Source organism: Rana temporaria, chromosome 1 (genome assembly GCF_905171775.1).
Source record: "Rana temporaria chromosome 1, aRanTem1.1, whole genome shotgun sequence".
In the NCBI taxonomy this organism is placed as follows: domain Eukaryota; kingdom Metazoa; phylum Chordata; class Amphibia; order Anura; family Ranidae; genus Rana; species Rana temporaria.
In genome coordinates, this window is record NC_053489.1 from 293,794,229 (window position 1) to 293,816,469 (window position 22,241).

Below are 22,241 nucleotides of genomic sequence, written 5' to 3' on the forward strand. Positions count from 1 at the left end.
TATGTGAGTTACAGTAATAAGATAGTCCCATCTCTTGAGTGGGTTTTTTTGGGGGGGGGGGGGGGGGGGGTAGAGGGGAAATAGGGTGGGTGTTTTTTTTTCTGGGGAAGGGGAGGAAAGGGTGGGATATATAAGAAAGGGGAAATAAAGAGGTTAGGGTGAATGAGAATAATAAAAGTAATATTAGACATGTGGGTAAGGTGGATTAAGATGTCACTTCCCCCAGTATAACGCCATAGGTAAAGAGACATATAGATATGTTTCTTGGGCTGTAATATGAATATGACTATGTATTTCCTTTTTACCATGATAATTCCTCTTTGTTGACTTGGATATAAAAATAAAGGCTAAAAACACCTCAAAGTTCAAAGAAACACCTGGTAAACTCCCATGCATTGCTGCTGCACACGGAAGTCACGCCACTGCAATAATTCTCGAACAGCAGCTCTGCATGCGAATTCCACGGATTTGGAGGTTTTTAATGCTTTTAAAAAAAAAGTATTTGACAAAACAAAAAAAGCAAAATGGGACTCTGGCAGTGAAAGGGTTAAACATGTTGCTAGCAAGCTTCAGCAGGCTTTCATCAAGGTTCACATAGTACTAAAGCTTACTGAAGCCTGCTAGAAAGACCTTGGTGGTTGTGATGACATTTAAAGCAGAACTCCAGGATTGGCAAAAAAATCCCCCAGTAGTATCCCCACACACACACCAACAAAACCGGTATTACATTTGTGAAATTCCTTACCATTGAAGAGAAACGTCTCCTTGAACCTTTAGGAAGTCGGCTCTCGTATTCCAAAAAACACATCATGTATTCTGCCTAAGAGGAGCTGTTAGAACAGTGATTGCACCATGTCCTCTTCTCTCTTTGTACATTGTAATCAAACTAAATTTCCCATTAATATTTTGAATTGGAGTGAATGTGGGAGGGTATACTAGCCCTGTATGTGTAAATGTGAACAAGCCCACTTCAACATAACTTGCACCCCCTCATTCTGCAGCCAGCCAGTCATACTACTCTCCAACACCCAGCAGGATAGGTAGATTACAGCCTCATCAGTGCAGAATTTCAATGCCCATAAGTGCATTCTCCGTGCCCATTAGTGCAGTCTCATCTGTGCCTATAAGTGTGGTCTCATCAGTGTCCACCAGTGTAGCTCATCAGTGCCCACCAGTGCAGCGCACTATCATTACCAGAAATCATCCGGATAACAGAGCAGAGATCTCTGGCTCTGACGGGTCTTGCATGTGAGAACACCTCTTGCTATAACGCCCTACCTCCCTTACCGGCATTGGAACAGTGCGCTGTCTATCACAATTCCGGTATGGGAGGTTATGGCGAGCGGTGTTCTCGCATACAAGACCTAATGCAAATTGTGAGAAAAACGATCAGCGCCACAATGCTAATAAATTACTCCTATAATGACGTGAAAGAAAATCAAATATACCCCTCTAAGTGTCTACACAGCTGCTGAATACTTATAGTGGTACACCACACCTATTGCAATATTAATGTTGTGAAAATAGTGCAGCGCTGCATATCTATAAATCTTATAAATACAAATTATTATACATTCCATAAAAAAAAAATTATGAAAAACAAAATATATAAAAAACAGTTCACATGTAGATTTCCAAAGCTGTCACCTCTGTGTAAAATCCTATTTAAATAGATCCAATATTCAGTGCAAACTGCCACCTGCTAAAATGCCTGCTTACCTCAAGGATGAGTATAAAACTCAGACAGATCACTCCTTGTGTCCACCACGACCAATCTACTTTACCAATGGTAGTAATGCCTACAGTCCCCACACTGCACCTCTGTGTGGGTAATCAATGTTTGAATTGTCTCCAAACACCACCAAGTACCATAGCGTTCTCTGCTTTTAAATGTATTAAAAGGCCCCCCTAGCTTCTACTGATGAAGGCCAATGAGAGGCCGTCATGCATTTAGAGAGGAGGAGTCGAATCTTTGATGTCCGGCGAGGAACCCTGAGTCTAGATCTGCCGTGATTGAGCTGGTGATTTGATACATGCTGTTTTTATTATTTCTTGTAAGTGTAACTTTTTAGGGGGGCTTTTTTAATTAATTTAAAAGCAGAGAACACTATGGTACTTGTGTTTTTTTGTTTCATGTCCTTAACCCCTGGAAATATAAGTTGAATTGATTATTAAAAAGCGAATGGCGGAAGGTGGTGTTTGGAGACAATTCAAACATTGATTACCCACACAGAGGTGCAGTCTGGGGACTGTAGGAATTACGACCATTGGTAAAGTAGATTGGTCGTGGTGGACACAAGGAGTGATCTGTCTGAGTTTTATACTCATCCTTGAGGTAAGCAGGCATTTTAGCAGGGAGTGATGTGCACTGAATATTGGATCCATTTAAATAGGATTTTACACAGCGGTGACAGCTTTGGAAACCTACATATGAACTGTTTTTTTTATATATATTTTTTCTTTCATAAATTGTTTTATGGCATGTATAATTATTTGTTTATATAAGATTTATAGATGCGCAGCGCTGCACTATTTTCACAAAAATAAACATACAACACCTGTCACAGCCCGAGATCTCTGCTCTGTCATCTGGATGATTCTTGGTAATGATCCCGCTCTCCACTGAGATGGCAGACGGGGCGGAGAGGAACAGAGGTACTACGGAGCTCAGAAGAACATAGATGGCATAGTTGGTGAAGGTAAGAGCTCAGCAACAAGGAAATGTAAAAGTTTTTTCCCGGAGTTCTGCTTTAACAACTCATTGCTATTTTTTGTGGTTGTGATGCTATTTATCAGATATTACATTGTGTAAATAAATTAATGCAATGGAGAAATGTATCTAGAGCAGGGGTGGCAAACTCAAATTCATCAGGGGCCGCATCAGCAGTATGGTTACCCTCAAAGGGCCGGGTGCGCTACGTATACAGTGCAGGGGTCAGGATTGCGCTACGTATACAGTGCAGGGGTCAGGATTGCGCTACGTATACAGTGCAGGGGTCAGGATTGCGCCTAAAAATTCCTCACATCTGTACTCTCTCCTACCTTCCTTCCTGGCCCAGCTCTGGTACCTCCCTGTATAGGTGGCTCCCTCCCTTTGTATTGGGCTATAGTACCTTTTTGGGGGGGACAGGAGGAGCATTGGGGGGACAGGGGGGACATGAGGAACATTAGGGAAATTTGGGGGGACAGGAGGGACATTGGATATAAGTGGGGGGACAGGAGGAGCATTGGGGGGACAGAAGGGACACTGGAGGGGGCAGGAGGGACACTGGAGGGGGCAGGAGGGACACTGGAGGGGGCAGGAGGAACATTGGGGGGGCAGGAGGAACATTGGGGGGGCAGGAGGAACATTGGGGGGACAGGAGGAACATTGGGGGGACAGGAGGAACATTGGGGATAATTAGGGGGAACATTGGGGATAATTAGGGGGAACATTGGGGATAATTAGGGGGAACATTGAGAATAAGTGGGGGCAGGAGGAACATTGGGGGAGATGGTGATGCTCTGTGTATGTGTGTAGTAGTGTACACTGTGTGACTGTACTGTGCATCTGTATCACTGTCACGTACCACAGTTCACTTGGTCAGGATGGAAGATCCCTGGAGATGTAATTTCACCACATATGCTGGCCTGTGGAGTAGAGCAGGCGTCGCTGCACCAGTCCCACACTGGCTGCCACATCAAGGGGAAATCCTGTCCGGCGCGGAGGAGAAGATGATGGCCCCTGCCACCGCACATGACACCCGTTTGTTCAATCATTGGGCAGCCGCTGCCAATACCTGAGCCGCAACATGGTGGCTGGAGCGCATCGAGTGACATGGGTGGAGACAGAGCGGAGGTGGAGGCGGAGGCCAGAGTGGCAGCCTAAGCCAAAACGAGTGGAGACACGGCGGGGGCGGAGGCGGAGACGGAGGCAGAGACAGAGCGGCATAGTAAGGAGAAGATGCCTGTGCTCAGACTGACAGGCCGCGCATGCGCTAATTTGCCGCTCCGCTTGCGGGACTGAGGGACTGGGATCCCAACCTCCCTAAATGAGGAGGCTGCTGTGCGGGCCACAATACAAGGTCCGGCGGGCCGGATTCGGCCCGCGGACCTTGTGTTTGCCACCCCTGATCTAGAGGGACACATTTTAGAAAACCAATCTCCAAGGCAAAAATAACTGACACTGCTTCCTTCCATCCCCTTCTCACCTATTTACTGTCTTGACTTAGGTGGGGAAATAATATATTTTGCCATAAATGATATCCAAAGACAAACTGCTTGTTTTTGTATCTGCAATTCCTTATGACATAATCATGTATATATATTTTTTTTCTTTACAGGTGTGACACCAGTTTATTATAGCCTGTTTGCGTTAATGAATGAAACTGACAGAACTTGGTATCCTCCTAATCATACCTTCCTTGTGGATGAAACAAGCAAGCAAATTGTTAAATTTCGCGTAAGGTGCGTATTTTGCTTTATGTCTAAATGCCTGGTTGGCTTTGCCCCACTTAAAAGTTTGTGAGCCAACTAAGTAGGTATTCAGTATATGAGATTTTAAGCTTTTTAGTTTATGATATCGCATAACATGAACATGAGCTGTGCAAGAGCTTTATCACATTGCTGAGCTCCTCCCAGTGCACTCTCCTGCTGTCTGAACACCTTCCTTTGCATTTCCTGATAATCTGACAACCAGGCAATATTGTTTACTATAACTGGGCCTTATTGTCTCACCATCCATAATTGCCCATTTTTCTTTTTCATACATCATAGGACACAGAGTTAGGCTAATATTCATTACCTACTTTTGGTTATATGCCATCTCTAGGTGAATGGACACTGGTAGACAAAGTCTTAGACAGAAAGTGATCCCCTATATACACCCTGTTCCAAATTATTATGCCAAAGATATTTTTCTCATTACCTAAATAATTGATGTAAACAACAGTCAGCATAATTCTCATGTTATCAACTATTAAGAGTACAGTTCAAATTTTATTGAACAAACCTCCTAATGAAGAAAAGCACCAGGCATCCCCCGCTTAATTCCTCAGGGACTGCTTTTTCAGGTGTCTTGGCGCCAAGGTGCTTCCGCCGCCAACAGGGTGCTAGAGCCAGGGGCAAGATGCAAGACCAGGACCAGATAAAGTCCTGGGTCCAAAGCTCTCCTATACCCAGCACAAGCCTTCCTTTTGAGGGGACGCCCCCACTCTATCAGGCGGGGGGGAAGGCTGGCGCACTTTGCAGACATTTGGAGAATGGTGGTTCAGGACGAGTGGGTCACCTCGACTATATCCCGTGGTTACAAGCTGGAGTTACGGGGGGTTCCCCCTCAGGTTTCTAAGATCCAGTGTTCCCTCGGATACTCCAAAAAGAAACTTACTCTTTCAAGCACTACATCATTAGGTGCATCGAGGAGTAATTGTACAGGTTCCTGTATCCGAAAGGGAAGCAGGGTTTTAGTCAAACCTGTTTACGGTTCAGAAACCAAACTGGGACACAAGGCCCATTTTGGATCCCTGAACCAGTATCTACTAATCCAGTCCTTTCAGATGAAGTTTGTCCGCTCAGTTGTAGCCTCGCTCCAGATGGGAGTCTTTCTAGCCTTAATCGATATAAAGGACGCGTATTTGCATGTACCTATCTTTTCAGCCTCATCAGAGGTTCCTGCGATTTGCAGTAGAGGAACGTCATTTTCAGATAGTGGCTCTACCCTTTGGGCTTGCCACTGCTCCCCGGGTGTTCACAAAGGTCCTAGCACCAGTACTGGGTTTTTTAAGGGCCCAAGGGATCTTGGTGCTCGGGTATCTGGGCGACCTGCTCAGAGATCACTCACTACAAGCTCTAGAACAGAGCATAACCTGCACAGTGCGGTATTTGGAAAGCTTAGGCTCGGTCATAAATAACGAAAAGTCAGCCTTGAGACCAGCTCAAAGTCTGAAGTATTTAGGTCTGATCCTAGATACGGTCCAAGCAAGGGTATTTTTGTCACCGCAAGGATCTGTGCCCTGAAGGATCAGGTGCATCAGATAAAGGGCACCAGACAACTCTCCATTCGGCTCGGTATGAGTCTTCTAGGAAGGATGATGTCCTCTTTCGAGACAGTGCCCTATGCCTAGTTCCATTCCAGGCCTGTACAACAAGATATCTTGTTGGCTTGGAACAGGAGAGGACAAGCCCTGGATTATCCAATGTTCTTATATCCTCGGGTACGCTTGAGCCTAAACTGGTGTTTGCAGGATCAGAACCTGCGAAAGGGAAGATCCTTCCTCCCGGTAACTTGGAGAGTGTTCATGCCCGTCTCTCTGGCTGAGGAACGACCCTAGAGGGGCTCACAGCTCAGGGGAAATGGTCAAGGACAGAACAGATCTTACCCATCAACGTCCTGGAGTTGCGTGCAGTATGTTTGGCCCTACGTTCCTGGACAGTGGAGCTTCAGGACTGCCCTATCAGGGTTCAGTCCGACAATGCCACTGCAGTGGCCTATATAAGCCACCAAGGTGGTACCGGGAGTCGTTCTGCTCTGAAGGAGGTGAACCACATTCTAGCCTGGGCAGAGGGACATGTGGTGATTTTCTATTGGCAGTCCATATCCCGGGAGTAGAGAACTGGAAGGCAGATTTGCCCGGGGGAATGGTCCCTACACCCAGGGGTGTTCCAGGAAATTTGCCAGCGTTGGGGATGGCCAGAGGTCGACCTATTGGCATCCAGGTTCAACAACAAGCTACATCAGTTTGTGTCCTGAAGAAGGGATCCTCTGGCAATCGTAGCAGATGCTCTGGTAGTTCTATTGAGCCAGTACTCATTGGTTTATGCTTTCCCCCCGATCCCTCTCCTTCCATATTTGTTATGCAGGATTTGGAGAGAGTGGGTTCCAGTCATTCTAATGGCACCAGCCTAGTTCCCGGAGATTGAGACCGACAATAGACTGGCCATGGGCACTTCCACGTCACCCTAATCTACTGTATCAAGGTCCTATATTCCACCCCAATTTACAGTCTCTTCCTATATGGGAGGGGTTATATAGGGGATCACTTCCTGTCTAAGACTTTGTCTACCAGTGTCCATTCACCTAGAGATGACGTATAACCCAGTAGGTAATGAATATTGGCCTATACTCTGTGTCCCATGATGTACTCAAAGAAAAGGATTTTTAGCCTGAATTTAGTTGTGGACGATTGTGTAAGGGTAGATTTCATGAATTTACAGTGGCAGTATTTTAACATTGATTCCTTGTATGTTTCTGATGTTCTTTAATTATGAAAAGAAAACTTTTTTTTTTTAATGTCTATAACTGTTTATTTAGCCTAGGTTCATACTGGTGCAATTCGTGCGCATTTCCAACACCACATTCTAGTCATACTGCCCTTGCGATCCACTGTGGGTATCGGTACAAACGTAACCACACCTCAAGCGCATATCACTAATGCCAGTGCGTTTTCCTGCACCAGATCACATATAGTACAAAACGACTATGTGATCCGGTTGCAGAGCAGCTCCAGAAAAGGTGCCTGCATCTCTATGGTGCAATGTGGTGCAATTTAAGCTCATTCTAAATGAATGGGCTTAAATCGCACCCCACTGAATCGCATGTGAATTGCACAGGAATGTGGTGCAGTGCCTATGCAATTTGCAGGCAGCTCATAGGCCAAGAGTGGTTCTAAAGCCAAAATATTTTTTACCTTAATGCATTCACTGCATTAAGGTACTAAATGTTTTTAAGCACTTGCTGTGTGCCTCCAATCCCCATCCATAAACACTTACATGAGTCCTCTATCGATCCAGAGCTGTGCCCTGCTGTATGTGGTCTTTTTTTTTTTTTTTTTTTACTCCCTTCTCTCACAAGAGACTCTGGGAGCAGCAGGAGCTATTGCTGTAAGTTAAATCTGTGAGGAGGGAGTAGGGCTGAGCTGCGCTGTGTATGTCTATGGACAAAAACAGCCCAGCTCGGGAGTGCGCCCACATGTGTGCACAGAGCGCTTCTTTTATTCTAGTAAAGAGTACTAAAAACATTTGACCAAAAGAGAAAATGGCTCAAAACAATAGTCCCAGTTAATTCAACCAGAAGAGGAAATACAATAAGAACATTTGATTTTGCCCTATTCTCACAACAGCTAGTTAATTCACAAAGAACTCACATTATCCAAAACGTAAAGCACATTGGCAACACATGTGTTGCTTTAACATACATTACTTACATTGGTGTGCTCAGGTGCTATTCATCATGAATGCCACCTCAACACACCATCTAAATGCGTGTAGATGGCAGCACCATGAAAGTCCTTGTTTAGGCACTTCCTGTTAAACTTCCTCTGTCTTCCAACTGTTCTGCTGTGTAGTCAGCCTGGTAAATGGGCTTTTGACTGTTTTCACTGGGAAAGCCATCCTGAGAAATGCAATGCAGCCATTAATAAAGTGCATGTTTGTAGACAGGAAGTGGATGTAGGAGATTAGCAACAACAAGAAGCCACAAATTATTAAAGTGGTTATAAACTTCCAACATTAAATATGGACAAAGCATATCTCTCTCTATACTGTGTACTTGTCTCAATCTAGAGCGCAAAGTGTCATTTCTGTCTGCTCCATCTGCATGAGTCACTTCTGACAAGTTTTCCTGACATTACGAGAAACAAGGTGACTCTGCTCTGTTCCTGTGTGTCCCTTCCCTCCAAACAGCTCTCGGATCTCTCCTCACTGAGTTCTTCAGAGTGTAATTTCAGCTCTCCGTCACCCTTTTTATGACCGTACAGACAAGCTTTATAAATTCTGGACTTTGAAAAGATATAGAGAAGAGAAGATTGCTGATAAACTGATACAACTTATGTAGGAGGATTTGTTTTATCACTGTGTATCACCTGAGGCCAGTCACTTCACTGGGTATATGTAAGAATTTACAACCACTTTAAGGTAAAAGCAGTATTTAAATATCACCAGTCACATGAACCAACAGCTCATATAGGTATTCTTAAATAAAATGCATAGAGTACAAAATTTCCTCGGCAGGTGTAGAGCAGTGCACCTGCGGGTTACCTGCACTGAGCCAAAGACTTCTGTTATAACCTGGGAGTTTGGTTTGCTTTATGAAAGTACTCCACACCTGCAGAATATAATGGAAGTCTATGGTAAAGTGCAGCTAACCGGCAGGAAAGTCAAAGGTGCACTACGCCGCACCCGCGGTGCAGGTAAACCTTTGCACATCGGTGTGAAAGCAGCCTTGGGCCCCTTTCACATGGTCAGTCTGACCCAATCGGACCCTCCATTAACCTCTAAGGAGTGGCAGATGTCTGTTTACATCCGTCTACCTCATATCTAACCTGCTAAAAAAAAAGACTAGAGTGGGCTGTGTCTGCTCTGCATAATCTGCTGTGTAATCTGCTTTAAGAAACCAGAATCAAATTTTTTTTGCTCGTTTTGTCTAGGGGAATCGGCTATTTGTTTTAAAATATGATCCGTACTTACCCGTTTACGAGATGCATCTTCTCCGCCGCTTCCGGGTATGGGCTGCGGGACTGGGCGTTCCTTCTTGATTGACAGTCTTCCGAGAGGCTTCCGACGGTCGCATCCATCGCGTCACGATTTTCCGAAAGAAGCCGAACGTCGGTGCGCAGGCGCAGTATAGAGCCGCACCGACGTTTGGCTTCTTTCGGCTACGAGTGACGCGATGGATGCGACCGTCGGAAGCCTCTCGGAAGACTGTCAATCAAGAAGGAACGCCCGCTCCCGAAGACCCATACCTGGAAGCGACGGAAGAAGATGCATCTCGAAAACGGGTAAGTACGGATCATATTTTAAAACAAATAGCCGATTCCCCTAGACAAAACGAGCAGGAATCTAAGGGGAAAAGATAAAAAAAAAAAAGGAATTGTGTGAACTCCCGCTTTAAACCCCCTTCCTGCCCAGAGGACTTTTTGCGATTCGGCACTGCGTCGCTTTAACTGACAATTGCGCAGTCGTGCGACATGGCTCCCAAACAAAATTGACATATTTTTTTCCCACAAATAGAGCTTTCTTTTGGTGGTATTTGATCACCTCTGCGGTTTTTATTTTTTGCGCTATAAACAAAAATAGAGCGACAATTTTGAAAAAAAAAATAATATTTTTTACTTGTTGCTATAATAAATAGCTCAATTTAAAAAAAAAAAAATTTCCTCAGTCTAGGCCGATACGTATTCTACATATTTTTAGTAAAAAAAAAAAAAAAAAAAAAAAATCGCAATAAGCAACTGGTTTAGCGCCTACAAAATAAGGGACAGAATTATTATTTTTTATTATTTATTTTTTTTACTAGTAATGGCGGCGATCTGCGATTTTTATTGCGACATTGTGGCGGACACATCGGACACTTTTGACACATTTTTGGCACCATTTACATTTATACTGCAATCAGTGCTATAAATATGCACTAATTACTGTGTAAATGTGACTGGCAGGGAAGGGGTTAACACTAGGGGGTGAGGAAGGGGTTAAATGTATTCCCTATATAGTGTTCTAACTGTGGGGGAAGGGGGGTGACTGGGGGAGGTGACCGATCTGTGTCCCTATGTACAAGAGACACAGATCGGTCTCCTCTCTCCCTGACAGCACGCTGTCAGTGTGAGAGCCGGCAATGAGAAATGATCTCATATGTTTACATATAAGATCATCTCTCATTGGCCGCACAGATCGCCTAGCAAACGGCCACTCCGATTGACCGTTCCCTTGGACTGTGTCCAAGGGACACGGCCAGCACAGAAGTTCCCCGCTGCACGCTCTGGAGCGCGCACGGGGAACGCGGAAAGGGGCGGCCGTAAAACACGGCGCCCCAGAGAAGTAGAACCACCCTGCGGCCGTATATAGTCGTACGGCCGTCGGGAAGTGGTTAAAGTGGTTGTTAACCCAATTTGCCAACTTTACACAATCCTCCTTTTTCCCTAATGAAAGCCGCTCCTGTCTGTGTGTTTTATTTAAAAACAAATGCCTTTTTTAGGGGCGGGTAGAGGATTTTTTTAAAGTAACAAACATGTTATACTTGCCTCCACTGTGCAGCTCGTTTTGCACAGAATGGCCCCGATCCATGTCTTCTGGGGTCCCTCAGCGGCGGTCTCTGGTCTTCCCTGCAAGAACTCCACACATTCATGCGAGCTCCCTCGCATCGTGTGGAGTCCTTGCGGGCATGCTCCCGTGATACAGCGAGCAGCCATAGCCGCTCACTGTATCACTCGGCGCCACATCATTGGATGTGATTATCAGCAGCGCCAGCCAATGGCTGCGCTGCTTTCAATCCATCCGCTCTAGCCAATCAACGGCCAGGCTGAGCGGCGAAGAGGATGTCGGGGCCGAGCGCGGGACTTTCGAGAGGTCAGGTAAGTATAACAGGGGGACGGTATAGTCGGAAGAATTTTTTTTACCATTACAACCCCTTTAAGTGTTATGAGAGCAGCAGGAGTTGCAGGGGCAGGCACTGTCACAGGATCCGAAGGGGGGGGGGGGGGGGGAGAGAGCACAGAGGATGGCTGCGGATGACGGAGGCACATAAACTGACCACAGTGTCGGGGCTCAGCAACCATGATATACCGTGGTCAGTTTACAAAGGGGAGGGCAGAAACTGGCAGGATCTGACCGGTATTACAGGGGGCAAAATGACACAGCACAAGTACTGTACTGTATAAAATGCTTTAAAGGGACAAGATCCATTTTTTTTTTTTTTAAGTGATCACATACCCTCTGTTCTCAGGTGCATAAGGAGTGAATGGCTGTGCGTGTGTAATTATTGGAGGAGAGCAGGCTGAGTTCTTAGCGCAGACAGAAAACTGACCACATTGTGCCCTCCTGCTTGGTGTGGTCCGTTTTTAATTAGAAAGCTAAGGGACTGGCAGGTACACCAGGGATTTCACACAGCGGAAGCAATACAAGGAGAACAGGAGACTTTTTCATACAAGTTTATGTTACAACAGGCACATATCAAGAATATGAAATGTTGGGTTGACATTCCTTAACATGGTGCTTTCTCATTTGACCAGTTAGTGCATGTAGTTCACCAGTCACATTAACATTTAGAAGCTATATACAAGAGTAACGGCAGAAAAAAGACCAAGTGGTCCATCAAGTCTGTCCCTTTTTTTTTTCTTTCGTATAATTCTGTCTTTCCTATGTTTACTAATTAATTCAGAGTAATGTTGTGGTAAGTGAATTGTTGGAATCTCTCACAATCCTGTGGTCTAGCTATATCTATGATTTTCTACTGCAAATCATATAGTTATTGTTAAGTAGATTCTCTGCTGAGACCAGAGAAAAGATACTTTTTGTTTTTCTCTGTTTTAAAAATAAAAAACAAAAATAATGAGTTTATCCAAACCTTTTGATTTTACAGGTTTTATTTCCCGCAGTGGTACAGCAATGGAAGCAGCAGAGCATTTCGCTATGGGGTTGCAAGGGGGTCTGAGAGCCCAATTTTAGACGACTTTGTCATGTCTTATTTGTTTGCTCAGGTAAGAATGCAGACTTTGCGGTTTCCATACATTGCCCATGTACTTACTGAAAACACTTTTTTTGCATCTTCTTTCCTGTTCTCACTTGATTTTGTGTGTCTTAGCATTTTGTTATCAGCTTAACCTCTTCAGCTTTATAAAAGTAAGCATCATTGTTAATAAATGTGGCCCAATTAGTTTCATGAACTGTAAGAATCATTGACTAATTTTAGAGCGTAAACAGGTTTGACAGCTGGTGTTTTCTTGATTTAGGTATCTTTGTCATGATTAGCCCTTGTTGACTGTGATGGATGAAGAAACTGAGTCCATACTATGCATGCACATTTGTTTGGCTGTGCTATTAAGATTATGTTGCATCACAAAGCAGTGTTTTTGTACGTCTGCTTCCTGTACAAGTTCAGATTTGCCACTCCCTGCAAATATGTACAATACTATAGTAACTGTTTATCTTTTATATTGTACTGTAGTGTTGCTTTTTAATTACTTTAGCCCTGGAAGGATTTACCCCCTTAATGACAGGCATTTTTGCGATATGACACTGTGTCGTCATATATTGCTCTATAGACACCGTTGCCATGGGTAAACGTACGGGAAAGTCTTTACCTACAAACAATGCTTCTTCCGGCTCTATTAAGATTTTTGGCTACGGAACCGGAGGACCCCCTCGAGGCAAATGAACTAGGCCGCTCTCCTTTATAGCGCTGGCTCCGCCTCTCGACACAGGCCTGTGTAAAAATAAATATCCAAAAAAACAAATTTCTTCATCAGTTTAGGCCAATGTTTTTCTTCTACCTTTTTTTTTGGTAAGAAAATCGCAATAAGCATCTACAGAGCGATTGCTGTTCCTAATCGCTAGAAACAGACTATCTCACTGTACTCGCCTGATAGAACGGGGATCGGCTTTTACACTGGCAGATCCCTGTTCTGACTCTGTGGAGCGATTGCGGGTGGGCGGCGCTGTGCGCGTGCCCACTGTATCTGTTACACGAAGCGCAGTACCGGTACGACGATTCATGCAATAGAGCCGTCCTGCCGCTGTATAACTGAGGCGGCTGGTCGGCAAGTGGTTAAAGGCCATGAACATCTGTAACCAAGTTGCTACAAAGCATTTATAGAATTAATTAAAAATAATCTGAGCAGTAAAATAGTGAATATCCCACTAGGAGTTGGGTACCGAGTGATAATGTTTACAAAATGTTGTTTGTCTTGTCGCACAGCTCTTTCACATAGGCTAACCGATCGGGTTCGTTTTTTAGGCGGACCAGATCGGACCATCTATTGCCTTCTATGGAGCAGCGGATCCCCATTTGTCTGGATTGGATGGTAGTTGGATGTAAACAGACAACTGCCCATAGAGGAAGGTGTGCTGTGTCCATATCTGCTCTGCATAAGCAGAGTAGACATAGACCTGTCATCTGCCTGAACAGCGGATAGATCCTCTTCTGAGCAGGCTGATCTGCAGGTGGAGTCCGCCTCCGCCCGTATGAAAGACCCTTTAATTAGCGCATTCAAATGTCTACCGTGAACGTTGAATAATCATATAAACTTTTTTCTTCTTTTTGATCTTTTCATTCTTCTTAATTTGTGTGATTTTACATTAACATGGCACGCACTACTTTCTAACACTCCTTTTTAAACACTTATCTGAACAGTGAGCATAACAAGGTATATCCTATTTCCTCTCTTGCTGCTTGCTTTGTTGGTTGTATCCTACTGCTACACTTACCTGGTAATTTTTTCACATTCTGACTTTAAATTAACGTATAGCATAAAATTTGTGTATGGTTTTACAGGATTGATTATTAAGTACGTTCAGAGTTTGGATTCATTGAATGAGTTTACCAAAAATTAAAATATTTCACCTGTAAAGCGCCTCAGTTTGAAAGGCTGAAATGTTAGCAGTCTATTAAACAGTGCTTTTTCCCTATCGGTATACTACACACACTAAAGTACTGTAAAAAGTACACATGGCTCAATATTATGCTTGTTAACGCAGAGTGGTGTTCTTTGACCATAGAGCCCTTGTGACCATTATTAAGTTTTGCACTGCCCATATACAAGATGCCAGTGCTCACGCTCTTTGAGGGAAAGAACATGTGTCAAGACTAAGCCTGCAGTCACGCCGGGTACAATTTTAAAGTAGTGCGATTTGAAGCCTGACTTCAACCACTACTTCAGTACTATGTGAGATTTGTAACGACTTGATATGACTTCAGTGAGAAGAGCTGTCCATGTCACATGGAGGAACAGTGATGTTATGAACACAAGTTTAACTAACAAGTTTGTAAATCGCATGTCGTACCTGAAGTCGCACTGGTGTGGCCAGGGGCTAATACTATCTAGAACAGGGGTCTCAAAGTACCGACCCGCGGGCTATTTGCTTGTGACATCATCTGGGATGGACGAAAAAGACAGAAGGGGCCGCCGGGTAGCAGCCTGACTGCAGTGACATGAGAGAACTTATTACACACGCTTCCTGTGCTACTCTGCATGCTGGCTGGTAAACGATGTGTCCCGTGCCCTGATGTGCTATGTGCTCTGATGTGCTATGTGCCCCGTGCCCAATTGTGCAGTGTGGTGGTGGGGGGGGGGGGGTAATTGTGCAGTGTGGGGGGGGGAGTAATTGTGCAGTGTGGGGGGTATTTTATGGAGTGTGGGGATATTTGTACAGTGTGGGGGGTAATGCCGGGGGTTAATAATGTGTTTTCTGACACCAGTGCTGGGGGTTAATAATGCGTTTGCTGACACCAGTGCTGGGGGTTAATAATGCGTTTGCTGACACCAGTGCTGGGTTTAGTAATGCGTTTGCTGACACCAGTGCTAGGGGTTAATATTGCATTTGCTGACACCAGTGCAGTAACTACAACTGTATATAGTTTGTTTTTGGAGTTTAAAAGTTTGCATGCGACCCCCATGGGATATGAAAACTTGTCATGTGGCCCCCAGGCAATTTGAGTTTGAGACCCCTGTTCTAGAAAATATGTATAATGGCGCATACACACAATAATTTTTTGGCATGAAAAAAAAACGTAATTTTTCAGCATGTCCAAAAAACTAAGTTTTTCCAACTTCATCATTAAAAACGGCGTTGCCCACACACCATCGTTTTGAAAAATTATGAAAAAAGCGCAGTGACGTACAACATGTATGACGGCACTCTAAAGGGGAAGTTCTATTCGCCTTTGGGCTGCTTTAGTTGATTCCGTGTTGGTAAAAGATGATTCGTGCTTTTCTGTCTGTTACAGCGTGTTGAATGTGCTTACTCCATCATGAACGGTAGTTTTACCTGAACGAGCGCTCCCGTCTCATAACTTGCTTCTGAGCATGCGTGGGTTTAAAACGTCGTTTTAGCCCACACACAATCATTTTTTACTACCCGAAAAACAACATTTTTTAAAACGACGTTAAAAAATGCAGCATGTTCGAATTTTTTTTTGGGCGTTTTTCAGAAGCCGAAAAACGATGTGAAGCCCACACACGATCATTTTAAATGACGTTTTTAAAAACGTCATTTTTTTTCATGCTGAAAAATGATCGTGTGTACGCGGCATCAGAACAAAGAATAGACCATATACATTTTCCGGATGGAAAGACTGACATTTGTAATTGAAGTTTGGGCTCACTTTTATCAGCACTCTTTGACAGACAAAAACTTATCAGCGGTTTTAATAATGTCCTCTCTGTCCAAAACTAAAACCAAAAAGGTGTGGATTTAGATACTTTTAAATTCAAAATATTAAAGTGATTGTAATCCTTCCTGTTTTTTCTTGTTTTTTGTTTAAATAACAAACATGTTATACTTGCCTCCACTGTGCAGCTCGTTTTGCACCGAGTGGCTCCCAATCCTCCTCTTCTAGGGTCCCTCGGAGGCTCTTGTGGCTCATTCTTGCATCATATAACCCCATAGGAGAAGCGCTCTCCCAGTGGGTAACTGTGCAGGCGGGCTCCTGAGTCCAGCATTTGCATCCGTAGACACGAATGCCGGACTCTGCCCCCTGGCGCCCGCATTATTGGATTTGATTGGCGGGAGCCAGTGGCTGTGCTGCTATCAATTTATCCAATCAAGAGCCGGGACCCCGTGCAGAGAGGATGAGAGCGCCTCCACCGAGCGAATTAAGGGGCTCAGGTAAGTAAAACTGGGGGCTAGGGGGCCGGTCACTGCTAGACGTTTTTTCACCTTAATGCATCCTATGCATTGAAAAAACAGGAGGGTTTACAACCCCTTTAGCGATTGGTGGTAATGGGAAAACCTGGTAAGAGAGGTATACAAAATGGCTTCTCTGGCTAACAGATGCAATAACATACACTTTGTGGCGCTTGGCATTTTAAAGTGTAAAATGACTATAATTTTTTTAAATTATGGGGTAGTATTTCATACTGGGTTAATATTTGTTTATTCCATATGTTATCTCAACCACATCTTAAAAATGTGAAGCAGTCACACTCTGATTTAGGTGAGTTTATGAAGAATACTACCTACAGAATAAGATATCTTTGGCATAGGGTTATTAGCATTTTTTTTTTTCCCTTTTACTCCCGCACCTGCAATCGGATGACTAAAATAGTTTTACAAAGACCTGCAACATGTTGTAATGAGACAAACCTTTATATGTACACAAAGGTGATATTTTAGTTACAAATAGAGTCTGGAGGGAACCTTTCTTGCTTATAAAGTTGGTGTTTTTTTTAACCTTCCTAGAGCTTCTTTCAGTCTCAAAGTTTGGAGTAGAAACACTTTTATTTCAGTAATGCAACTCAGTATACTCTTCCTCCCAACTGTGAGTTGGTGGCTGCCTGCTAGTCTTATATTCTCTAATGCAGGGTTTTCTTAACCAGGGTTCTTCTAGAGATGGCTAGGAGTTCCTTTCGCAATAAGCAATTTCTGCCTCTCAGATAAGTTCTCCCAGACACAGTTGATCCTTATAGCCAAAAGGGTTGGGAAAGGCTGCTCTAATGTCAACACAGAAGAGGTACATGGGAAAAGGGTAAGAGCAAAGTGCTGAGACTTAACCTGAATGACTTTAGTTTTTCAGCTGTGAACATTAAGATTGAGGTTGGGTTCACACTGGTGGGACAAATGTTCCGACATTGGGAGCTCATGACGTGTGAAAAATCAACGTTTCCCTAAAGGGGTTGTAAAGGTACAATTTTTTCCCCCTAAATAGCTTCCTTTACCTTAGTGCAGTCCTCCTTCACTTGCCTAATCCTTCGATTTTGCTTGTAAAAGTCCTTATTTCTTCTGAGAAATCCTCACTTCCTGTTCTTCTGTCTGTAACTTTACACAGTAATGCGAGGCTTTCTCCCTGGTGTGGAGTGTCATGCTCGCCCCCTCCCTTGGGCTACAGGGGAGTCAGGAAGCTGCCGGGTTGTTCTGCTCTTTTGCCCGTTCTTTTGCTAGCTCTTGCCTGGTCTTCTCCATTGTCTTCTTCCCTCTTCTCTTCTTACGATGTTGACGCAAAGCTCTCTCCTGCTGTAATGCCGTGTGTGCGGTGTGCAACGACTTATATTGGCATGGGGCGGGGTCACCGGGTGTTGTCATCCGGTGACCCAGTCCCCTTATGACGTCACTGCTTGGGGCATGATGGGGCGTGACATCACCCAGTGACCTGCCCCATGCCTATATAAGTAATTGCACACCGCATTACAGTGGGAGAGAGCGTTGTGTCAACATCGAGAGAAGAGGGAAGAAGACAACAAAAAACAGGCAAGAGCGGGCAAAAGAGCAGAAGAACCGGAGAGCGCAGAGAAGAGGCCAGAGAGGGGAGATGGTGGAAGAGACCCCTGGAGCTGCCTAATAAATTATTTTAAAAACCTTTTGTAGTGTGTTATTATTAGATTCCGATAATTCAAACAACAAACGGCCAGGGTTGTTGGGAAGAGGCCCTTGTCCTCATCAACACAGGTCAGTGAGGGTTTGTTTTAAAGCTGAATTCTCTTATTAGGGTTCCAATGTGTGGATAGTGCTGTATTAGGTAAAACTACTAGTTCATTCTTGACACCACTGTAAGCACTAAGCCAATCAAGTTAATGCGTTTTAGAGAATCTCTAAAGGAGACTATTCTCCAAAATGTGTGGGTGGTGGCCTGGAAGCAAAAGGATTGTTTGTTTTTTTTTGGCTGTGAGAGTCCACTGCTGCCATTCTGGAAAACTTGAACATTCTGCAGCCCACATTGGCCATGGACATAGGGGTTTTCTGGGCAGGGTTTAGTCTTAAGATGAGGGATTTCCATTGTCCTGCTTTGTGAGTGCATTTTTAAAAAAAATGTATGTTGATGTTAAAACTACTACACCATAAGTGCGCTCTCTACTTGTATCTTTAAGTTAGGGTGGGGTTTAATCAAGAAATGTCATGAAAATGTTTAAGAAAATGTTTTAATCCCTCAGGGGACTTGGTGCATATAGAAATTGGTCCTGTTCTGTTTGGTGAACCCATTGTGGCTTAAAAGCACCTCTTTATTTGTTAATGCTAGCTGTAGCTCATCCCCTTTCTGAGTTCCAATTTATTCCTTTGGGGTGAGGTACAGCCTGCACTGAGCCCCTGCCCCCTCTCTAAGCTGACTGTTTTCTTACTATAATAAATGCACAATTGGCACTGCAGTACTGTGTGATAGAGTTGGCGGTTGCTCTGTCGTAGCCATTACAGCACTGACTTCTCATTCATAATTGTAAAAGGTCATACAGCACTGCAGGGCTGTGTGATCTCTTTGAGGCTTTTTCTAAACAAACACAGCCCTGGCGTATAGATCACACTGCCCCGTAGTGCTGAGATGTCTTTCTATTACTATTATGCATGAATGATCAGAACTGTTGGGGCTGGTGCCATGTATAATACAGTCCCACAGACCAGTGCTGTTGCTCACAATTCTGTCTCCTTGCTAGCAGCATGGTCACGCAGCAGGGGACAAATTGTTCCACCTAGCTGGTTAGCAATGTTAGGATGGGTTTGAAAAGGACCAAGTGCTACATAAAAGATTGAAACAACTTCTTAAATGTGAAGGTGGAAACGTAACTATGCCACAATACAGCACATGACCCATATGAAATGTTGGGACCAGTGCAGAAAACTAAAACTGCATGAAGAATCATATATTTGTCTAAATATTGCACGATTCGATTTTTGTATGGGTTCATAGGTAATTGCTATACATACAGTACTGATGTGTGAGTCTAAGCAATTTTTATTATAGTATTCACAAGCTGTGGAAATTTCAGTTTTTTTTTAAATCGTGTTCATGATCATGATAGCGTTCTTGCTGATCACATTCACAGCCCATCTTAAGTAAAGTATTTGATTAGCTTTCTATTTGGCTTCTGAAGTACATCCGCGTACACCCAAATGGAAAATTGGTAGCTGTGTACAGCTTTGCTTTTAAACTCCCAGCTCTTTCAACCATGGGAATAGTCCATAAATGGAAGCTGTATCGATCATTATAGTTAAATAATCCCTTTGCGAAATGCTAGATCCCCCATGGGGCATAGTGAGTGTCTATTTTTGAGAAGCAATAGAGTGTGACGAGCATGTACTTGATCTCAGCTAAATTGTTTAACAGCAGAACAAACAGCATTTTATGTGACTTGGCTGATTTCGTTGAACAATATTCCTGTGGCATGCACCTCATTAAAATTTGAATGGGAACCTTGTCTTAATGCTGCAAAGCTTTCAATACAAAAACTCAGTTTTTGCATTTATTTAATTCACACAGGTCCGTGTTATTTGAATAATAATAATATGTTGCGTTAATGTGGTCATTTTTGTTTCACGAATTATAAATCATTTTTGTGCAGAATAAATTCATCTCTATGAAAAACATATTTTTTAGGTAATGACTTGTTTTGTCTCCTTTGGTTAGCTGATAACCTGGTGGCCTAGTTAGAGCCTCTTTCGTGTCTTCACAACTGGCCATTGCTTCACCAAAGCAAAACACTCTTTGTAGACAAAGTAGTAAGATACTAGACTGCTTGAAATGCTCATTGTTATTCTTTTTTATTTTTTTTGTGAACAACTTTTTCATGATCTGACGCTGTGTAGATCTCTGTGTCAAACACAAAACCCATGGGCCAAATCTGGCCCACAAGGCCATTTCATGTGACCACTGCAGCTCACCCTTGTCTTCTCTGGCACCTTGTCTCAGCAGTCAGCAGCAGAGAGGATAGAACTTCTCTACCAGATCCTACGCTTCTCCATGCAGCCACAGAGACCCCCCTCATTTTCACCTCCCCTGGTCTCAGCATTTAGCAGACTCCGGCAGCCTACCCAGCCCTCCTCCAGACCCTGCACTTTCTGCTTCCCAGCTCTGCCCCCGGCTTCTTCCAACAGCAGCACAAGGTAAAAGGGGGTGCACTGTGATGTAAGGGATCGTGGGAGACTTTTTATTTTAAATAATGGGGAGGCTTTTGACATCTGAGGTAAGGGTGGTGCTCTGAACATGTAGTCTTACAGATACAACCAACCCTTTGAAGGCAACTATAATGCTGATCTGGCCCACAATGCAATGGAGTTTGACACCCCTGGTCTAGATCATTGTTTATGAACCTGTTTTATTACAGGTTTGTGTGAGGGAAAAGCAACACAGGTGCCTACTGCCCTCAAGGCCTCCCACAACCTCACAAACTATATGCTAGAGGTCAACAGGAGGAGAAACAAAGTGTAGTGGAGTACCAGGAGATCAACTATTCCCAGAAGTGTCGCTTTTTGCAGAAATTTCAGGGGATGACTTTGCTTTAGTAAAGTGTCATTTGGTGGCATGGGCAATAGAGAAGGGTAGTATTCACTATATTGAAATATAGATTTTCAGTTTACTTACATAATTGCTTTAACCACTTAAGACCCGGACCAAAATGCAGTTAAAGGACCCGACAGTTTTTGCGATTCAGCACTGCGTCGCTTTAACTGACAATTGCGCGGTCGTGCGACGTGGCTCCCAAACAAAATTGGCGTCCTTTTTTCCCACAAATAGAGCTTTCTTTTGGTGATATTTTATCACCTCTGCGGTTTTTATTTTTTGCGCTAATGAATATCCCCCAAAAATATGTAAAAAAAAAATGTTTTTTTTCCCTCAGTTTAGGCCGATACGTATTCTTCTACCTATTTTTGGTAAAAAAATCGCAATAAGCGTTTATCGATTGGTTTGCGCAAAATGTATAGCGTTTACAAAATAGGGGGTAGTTTTATTCCATTTTTATTAAAAAAATATTTTTTTACTACTCATGGCGGCGATCAGCGATTTTTTTTTTTCATGACCGCGACATTATGGCGGACACATCGGACAATTTTGACACATTTTTGGGACAATTGTCATTTTCACAGCAAAAAATGCATTGTTTACTGTGAAAATTACAAGTTTGGGAGTTAACCACTAGGGGGCGCTGAAGGGGTTAAGTGTGACCTCATATGTGTTTCTAACTGTAGGGGGGCGGGGCTGGACGTATGACATTGATCGTGTTTCCCTATATCAGGGAACAGACGATCAATGACAGCGCCACAGTGAAGAACGGGGAAGCTGTGTTTACACACAGCTCTTCTCGTTCTTCAGCTCCAGGGACTCCAGCGGCGATCTGGTGCCACGGTCACGGAGCTTCGGACCGGGTCGCGGGCACGTGCCCGCGACCCACGGCTGGGCACTTAAAGAGGACGTACAGGTACGTGCTTGTGCCCAGCTGTGCCATTCTGTCGACGTATATGTGCAGGAGGCGGTCCTTAAGTGGTTAATAGGCATGAAATTAAAAAAAATTATGCAACCTTTCACTTTTATATCAGGCATGGAGGAGCTCAGCTATGAGGAGAGATTAGAG

General features: G+C 43.8%; 1 protein-coding gene across 1 annotated transcript in view; it reads left to right on the forward strand.

Annotated features, from left to right (window-relative positions):
- The window catches only part of JAK2 (Janus kinase 2), a 278,873-nt gene that overhangs the window by 128,158 nt on the left and 128,474 nt on the right, over nucleotides 1-22,241 (forward strand). Inside the window, exons 3-4 of the mRNA XM_040357463.1 lie at nucleotides 4,323-4,446; nucleotides 12,332-12,449. Of these exons, the coding sequence (XP_040213397.1) occupies nucleotides 4,323-4,446; nucleotides 12,332-12,449 (242 nt within the window). The remainder of the gene's footprint in view (nucleotides 1-4,322; nucleotides 4,447-12,331; nucleotides 12,450-22,241) is intronic.